The sequence below is a fragment of the Perognathus longimembris genome, chromosome 17, assembly GCF_023159225.1.
Source record: "Perognathus longimembris pacificus isolate PPM17 chromosome 17, ASM2315922v1, whole genome shotgun sequence".
NCBI classification, from domain to species: Eukaryota; Metazoa; Chordata; class Mammalia; order Rodentia; family Heteromyidae; genus Perognathus; species Perognathus longimembris.
This window is the reverse complement of record NC_063177.1, coordinates 18,188,940-18,196,893: the sequence shown is the minus strand read 5'-3', so window position 1 is coordinate 18,196,893 and position 7,954 is coordinate 18,188,940. Positions and strand designations below refer to the sequence as shown.

General features: G+C 40.5%; 1 protein-coding gene across 1 annotated transcript in view; it reads right to left on the bottom strand.

Annotated features, from left to right (window-relative positions):
- Positions 1–6,889, bottom strand: part of Tmigd1 (transmembrane and immunoglobulin domain containing 1) — a 15,647-nt gene extending 8,758 nt beyond the window's left edge. The window contains exons 1-2 of the mRNA XM_048365602.1: positions 6,719–6,889; positions 2,965–3,243 (exon numbers count right to left, since the gene is read on the bottom strand). Coding sequence (XP_048221559.1) covers positions 2,965–3,243; positions 6,719–6,800 — 361 coding nt within the window. The 5' untranslated portion in view covers positions 6,801–6,889. The remainder of the gene's footprint in view (positions 1–2,964; positions 3,244–6,718) is intronic.
- Between the last annotated feature and the right edge of the window lie 1,065 nt (positions 6,890–7,954).

The following is a 7,954-nucleotide window of genomic DNA, read 5'->3' as shown; positions in this document are numbered from 1 at the left end:
AAATTTTATTGAGTAACTATTGTCTGCCAAGCAATGGGCTAGGAATTGAGGGACATTCAATTCTAAATCTATACATTCCTGCATATGGTTCCAACTCTACATTTAATTCCAAATGTCAGAAATTTTAATGTAGTGAAGACATATCACATAATGGCATATGGTTACAAATATAATGCATACAATAATGAATTTGTACCAAGTTGACAATTCATAACACTAACCAAAAGTATAGGCCTGGGTCGTTCCTTTCTGAGTGTTATTGTAACACACTGGCCTGTGCTACAGATAGATAAATAGTACAATATAATCTGTAGGCATGACTCATGTGGTTCGACACCTGCCTAGCAAGCATGGGCTATCTAATACTAAGAAGGCTGACATAGTAACAGCCCTAAATCCATCAATTCCCCTTCCTGTGACTTTGAGACAGTTACTTCTCTGTTAAAGTCTCAATTTTCTCAGCTCAACAAAAATGGATTCATAAGAACTTCCTCATGGGTGGCTGTAAAGATTAAATAAAATAATCCCTGTAAAGAATGTATCATAGTTGGGGACTAGTGGCTCACACCTGCAATCCTAGCTACTCAGGAGGCTGAGATGTGAGAATTGTTTTGAAGCCAGCCAGGCCGAAAAATTCATGACTCTGATCTATAATTAACCAGGAAAAAAACAAACAAACCAGAAGTGGAGCTGTGACTCAAGTGGCAGAGGAGAGAGGTCCAAACTTGAGCCAAATAGCTGAGCAGGAGCACAAAGCCCATGGTACTGGTACATATACCCACACCCTACAATGCTATTATTATTATTACTATTATTGGGCTGGTAGTGGTGGTTTTGAAGACTACTTATCCCTTCTGTTTTTGCATTTTATCTAACCACATTTACCCTGGCCACTTATTTGCCAATGCATATTTGCATTTCCCTAATGATCCTCTAGAAATAATGTCCTCCTCCCCAAAGGTGTTCTAATGGTGTCCACACTGCCATGTATGGATATTTGGTGATTCCCTCTTCTTCTGTGTTCAGATAACTCTACTCTCTAATAGTTGTAGCTTTATATAACATCAAACACATTCGTATTTATGTTGTTTGTTTTTCATGACAGGGTTTCACTATAGAGCCCAGGTTGGCCTCATGCTGTTGATCCTCTTGCCTCAGCTTCCCAAACAGATCTCCATCAAATAATCCCAACTCTCACCATCCACCAAGGCTTAGAAACATCTGAGGGGAGAAATGGCTGTCCCGACTTTCCCTTCTTGTCTATCCTCCTTGCATTTTCTGGCAAAGGTGCAGAAGATTATCAAAATGGATGGAGTGGGCAGTAGGAAGGAGGTAGATGTGGAAAAGGAGGAAAAGAAGGACTTGTATAATCTGTACACTGAATAATTAAAGCCTGAGTAGGCTGTGCTATTAATAACTTTCTCAGAAAAATGACATTTTGTTGCTCTTTGGAATGAGCTTGATTCTGTATACATATCCAATAAGGATGTTTTTATGCTACTAAAATATGGAAGAAGCTGCTGGAATCCGAACACAATTACCAAATCCAACAGTTCCATTTGTGGACATATCTTATTAGCTTGCTTCCCCCTCCCCCTCCCCGTCCACTCCTTTTTGTTCTTCTCAGTTTTATTAAGACAAGGTACCAGGATGTAGTGCAGGCTGGCCTCAAATTTACAATGCTTCTGCCTCTACCTCCCAGAGTATGGGCATGACAAGCGCGCACCTTACTCCCTAGTTTGTTCCTTTTAATTTAACCATTCCATATTAATGTTTAAGCATGCCAGCTGTACATGAATATTCTTTTAAGAAAATCAGCAAATTTCAGATAAAGTGAAGATTCTCTTTGACTCTACCCTGGTTACCTTCTGACTCCCCAAGAGGGACCCACCGCTATGAATTAGGGAAAAATTCAGATTTTTAAAAAGATTTCTTTATATGTAGGAAAAATAATGTCTCATTTCAGGAGCACAGAAAAAGTTTATGTCAAAGATTTTGTTTCCTTGATAACTTACATGTTTCTGAGAATCTGGCCACACTGATTCACAAAGATTTAGCTCACTGCTTTTAGAGTACTCCCAGTACAATATACCAACTCTTCTAGTTTGACAAGCATTACATTGTTTTCACTTAAAAAAAGTTAAACAGTGCCACATTAAATATCTTTGTACATGTCTCTTGATTCATTTGTGCCTATATTTCTCCAATGTTAACATCTAGAAGGAAAAATACTAAACTATAAGGAAGGAAAAAATAAAGAGCCAGATGCCAGTGGCTCACGAGGATAATCCTAACTACTCAGGAGGCTGAGATCTGGGGATTGCAGTTAGAAGCCAGCCTGGACAAGAAAGCCTGTGAGACTCTTGAAAAAAAAAGCCAGAAGTGGAGCTGTGGCTTAGATTGTAGAGCACCAGTGTTGAGTGAAATAGCTAAACAATAGTATCCATTCCCTGAGTTCAAGTTCCAGTACTAGCATACATGGGAAGGGGGAGGGAGAGGAAAGGAAGGAAAGGAAAGGAAAAGGAAAGGAAAGGAAAGGAAAGGAAAGGAAAGGAAAGGAAAGGAAAGGAAAGGAAAAGGAAAGGAAAGGAAAGGAAAGGAAAGGAAAGGAAAGGAAAGGAAAGGAAAGGAAAGGAAAAGGAAAGGAAAGGAAAGGAAGGAAAGGAAAGGAAAGGAAAGGAAAGGAGAAAAAGAAAGGAAAGGAAAAGAGAGAAAAAGAAAGGACAGGAAAGGAGAGAAAAAGAAAGGAAAGGAAAGGAGAGAAAAAGAAAGGAAAGGAAGAAATACAATTGTAATGGGGCCAGCAGACACTCAGTGTTTGCAAGGGTGTGGGGGAAAATAGGCTCCCTCCTGCTTCTGTGGAAACAGACAATGGGCAATTAGGCAAAATCAAGACCTAGGTCTCAACCACCACTTAGTGTGGTGCAGATATGGCAGACTGGCCTTTCTTTTCCCTTTACTCACAAATAACATTCAGCACCACTGAGACAGACATGGTCTGATTCCTCTGCAGCTTGCAGGTAAAGTTGACTCCATGGTCCTTTTCACTGATGGGAGAGACACAGACTGAGCTGGTGTTGATTTTGTTTCCAGGTTTCAAATCTACTCTCCCATTTTCTCGGTACCAGAGAAGTTCTTCATCCCTGGTGTGATTTCTAACAGCACATTCCAGAGATGCTTGGACTCCACGTTGAGTTTCCAGGATAGAGTTCTCTGTTTTACCATTCACGGTTAGAACCAAACCTGAGGGGAGAGAGTGAAACTATTGGATGCCTATCAATAGGAGATTGGTGAAATGAACTCTGTTATATCAGGGCAACAAAAGGTATTCTCCACAGCTAATTATAGTCCATATTAGCTGGGCACTGTAATCAATCCTAGCTACTCAGGAGGCTAAGATCTGAGGAGAGAGGTTCAAAGCAAACCCAGAAAAGAAAGTCTGACGTTTACTTCCAGTTAGCCACCCAAAAGTCAGAAGTAGAGCTGATTCAACACCTACGCCTGGAGTACAGGCACCAAAACAAAACATACAGACAAAACCTAACTACAAAGAAACAGTCATACTGAGTGATACGAATTTTTGTTATGGTGGTGATGGTTGTGGGGCTTGAACTCGGAGCCTGGGCTCTGTCCCTGAGCTATTCAGCTAAAGGCTTGCATTCTACCACTTTGAGCGACAGCACCACTTCTGGTTTTCTATTGGTTAATTGGAGAAACAAGTGTCACAGGCTTTTTGCCTGGGCTGGCTTCATACCACAATCCTCAGATCTCAGCCTCCTGGGTAGCTAGGATTACTGGTGTGAGCCACCGGTGCCTGGCTGGGTGACATGATTTTACAAGGAAATAATCACACAATGTATTAACTTTTAAAAAGGAATATTAAAAGTGAGAGTCCCTCAGTTTTACTGCCCATTAGAATCACTTGGAGTTCTTTTTTTAAGAGATGCTAGGCTCTCATTCTCACAGCCCTAAATGAATGACATGACTACAACTTGGGCAATAGACATCTTTATGGGGCTGGGATCTAACCCAGGTCCTTGCAAATGCTAAGCAAAGGCTCTAGTGAACTACTGAAGTTTGAGAATCTCAGAATGACCTTATGTAGAAACTATATATATACATATATATATATACATACATACATATATATTATACAACAACAACAATCATAGCACATATTCATGGAGAAAAGTCTTTGGGAAAAAATTCCTATCTATATTGACTTGGATTGGTAAAATGGAGACAAAAGTTGTGAAATGCCAGATTTACTTTGTTCTTTCAAGGGATTAGAAGTAGAAAAGCAAGGGAATAGGAATGAGGAAATAAAAAGGAAACACAACTAGCAGTATAAAAAATATTCTGAGATATAGCATTAGGCAAAAAGGCAGAATAAAAAGTACATGTCTTATACTTACTATAAATGTATCAGAATTGAATATGCATCTTGGCAAAATCTGACTTAACAGCCCCTTTCTGATTTATTGACAAGATTATAGATAAAATTTTATATTGCATTTCTAATGTTTTAGTACTGTTTTGGCAGTGTTGAAAATTAAAAGATGTTTAAATAGATAAGGATTATGGGATACAAAAGTTACTGTGGGGTCAAGAATCAGGATCTGTAGCAGGGTTTTTTTTCTGCTCCAAGTTTTAGAAATTCCTTTTCTAAATTTCCTTTTTAATTTTCCTGGTCAGAAGTAGCAAAATTTAAAACATTCACTTCCACACACCTGGCACCTGGTTCTCCCAGACAATATTCATCAGTATATTCTGTTAACTTGTTTGTTTCCTTTTTTTTTGGTGCTAAGAATCTCAGGATCTCATATATGCTAGACAAATGCTCTACCACTGAGCTAATCTCATAACCTTCATTTGTCTTTGAAAAACTTTGGCTCTTGATAAAGAAAATGGATTGTTCCTTATAATTTGGAAGACTGCATAACCAAAATGTTAGGTAGTTTTCTCTGAATGATGGTATTTGGGGGTGGGGTAGTGTGTGTGTGTGTGTGTGTGTGTGTGTGTGTGTGTGTGTGTGTTGTTCTGGAAATCCAGGACTGCTCACATTGCAGGCAAGTGTGTTGCCATTCTCCCTCCCTCCCTCCCTTCCTTCCTTCCTTCCTTCTTCTTCCTTCCTTCCTTCCTTCCTTCCTTCCTTCCTTCCTTCCTTCCTTCCTCCTTCCTTCCTCCCTCCCCTCCCTCTCTCCCTCCCTCCCTCCCTTCCTTCCTTCCTCTGTTTCTTTTTGCCAATCATGGGGCTTGAAAGCAGGACCTAAGCACTGTCCTGAGCTTCTTTTGCTCAAGACTAGCACTCTACCACTTGAGTGACAGCTCGGCTTCCAGCTTCTTCTTTGTATGTGATACTGAGGAATTGAACCCAGGGCTTCATGCATGCTAGGCAAGCACTCTACCACTAAGCCACATTCCCAGCCCATACTGCCTAATTTTTTTAAAATATTTTTTTTGGAGCTGAGGATTTATTTAACCCAGGGTCTTGCACATGTTAAGTAGTATGCCCTCTACTACTAAGTTATATGTTGCCAATGCCATGCCTAGTTTATTTTACCATGACCATGTAATTAATGCTTTTTAAATCTGGGAGTGTGGAGGAGGAGAGAAAATGCAATTAATATTTTGTTGTAGGTGGTATATTGCAATAAATAGATTATTTGGGGGGGTAAGATTAGTATCAACATGTATTATAATATAGAAAAAAATCTGCTGGGCACTGGTGGATCATGACTGTAAATCCTAGTGACTCAGGAGGCTGAGATTTGAGGATCCTGGTTCAAAAACCAGCTTCCAATTAACCACCAGAAAACCCAGAAGTGGTGCTGTGGCTCAAAGTGGTAGAGTGCTAGCCTTGAGTAAAAAACTCAGGGACAGCACCCATACCCTGAGTTCAAGCCTCATAACTGATCCACCTCCCCCCCAACACCACACAAAAAGGGAAAATTCTGGCTGCAGCTATGGAGACAATAGACTAATTCACTTTGTCTTGTACTACCAGAAAAATGAAAAGAATATTTTTTCCACTGAATTTTCTGTTACGTTACCTGACTCCTGTATTTGAGCCATACTAATTTGTGTAGCCAAATGGGAGTTTAAGGTTGTGTCCAATGCCCACTGACTTTTTCTTTTCTTTTGCTGTTCCTAGGGCTTGAGCTCAGGCTCTGGCTTCTGTCCCTGAGCCTCTTTGTGCTCAAGGTTAGTGCTCTACCATTTGAACTACAGTGCCACTTCTGACTTTTTCTAAGTACTTTATTGGAGATAAGAGTCTCACGGACATTTCTATGCAGGCTGGCTTTGAACTATGATCCTCAGATCTCAGCCACCTAAGTAGCTAGGATTACAAGTGTGAGCTATCGGGGCTCTGCTGGCCTTTTCTTTTGTGTGCTGGTACTGGGGCTTGAACTCAGGACCAGGGTTTACTCTCTCCTCAACCTCCTCTTACCACCTCTTCCTCCTCCTCCTCCTCCTTCTTCTCAAGGCTAGTACTCTACTACTTGAGCCACAGCTCCACTTTTGTCTTTTGGCTGGTTAATTGGAGATAAAAGTCTCATGGACTGTCTGCCTGATCTGGCTGCAGATTGACATCTTCCTCAGACCTTGGCCTCTTGAGCAGCTACAATTACAGAAGTAAACCACTGAATCCATTGAACTCTTTTTGTAATCTGAAATTTGATTTCTCCAGAAAGAGACAATGATAATGTTAACTTACTTGTCACTTCACATGGCAAAAATACCATCACTAAGAGTAGAAGCCTGCACGTTCGCAGTAGACAGCTGCTCTTCCATGACATTGCTAAAGGATCCAAGGGTATTGGAGCTGCTGGGAAAGAAGAAAGCGGTTGGATCTGTACTTTGGTCTCCAATGAGTTTATGAACTTGCTTCCTGTCTATTAGGCATTTTAAAAAGGAATCCCAGATGAGTCACTCAGGCTGTAACGGTTCTACCTTTAGTTTCAAATTAAACAGCTCTGTTCTGATTAAGTTCAAAGTACTTTTAGTAATGCTAGTATTTTTTTAAAGATAACAAAAAGAAAAATGCAAGGAAACGGGCATTAAGATATAGGACAGCTGTGGGAAAACAAAACCGTTTTCCTTAGAGAAATAGAAAGGTTTGTGTTGTTTTCTTTTTTTCTTATTTATTGTCAAAGTGATGTACAGAGGTTACAGTTTCATACGTTAGGCATTGGATACATTTCTTATACTGTTTGTTACCTCCTCTCTCATTCCCCCCTCCCCCCTAAGCCAGGTTTTTTTTTTTGTTGTTGTTGTTTTGCTAGTCTTGGTGCTTGAACTCTGGGCCTTGGTGCTGTCCCTGAGCTTCTTTTGCTCAAGGCTAGTGCTCTACCACTTGAGCCACACACCACTTGTGGCTTTTTCTGAGTAGTTTACTGGAGATGAGAGTCTCACAGACTTTTCTATCTGTCTGGCTTTGAACTGTGATCCTCAGATCTCAGCCTCCTTAGTAGTTAAGATTACAGGAGTGAGCCACCAGCGCCCAACTAGAATGTTACTTTAACAGAAAGAAAAGTGAAACTTGTTTCATTCTTAGGTGGTCCCTACTAATAGACTCATTCTTCTTTCTTCTTTTCTTTTCTTGGGGGGAGGGTACCAGGGCTTGAAATCAGGACCTGGGTGCTGTCCCTTACCTTTTTTTTCTCAAGGCTGGAACTCTACCACTTGCCTCACTTGACTCACACCTCCACTTCTAGCTTTATGCTAATTCAGTGGAATTAGGAGTCTTACAGACTTTCCTGCCTGGGCTAGTTTTGTACTCAGATCCTCACAGCTCTCAGCCTCTTGAGTAGCTAGGATTACTGGCATGAGTTTTCAGCACCCAGCAGACTCCTTCTTTTTGAAATGCTTACTTTGATAATTTTTGAAAAGCTGTTCTCTGACTGTAGGGAGTGATGTGAGACCATTCCAAATTCCATAGATTAATGGTGTG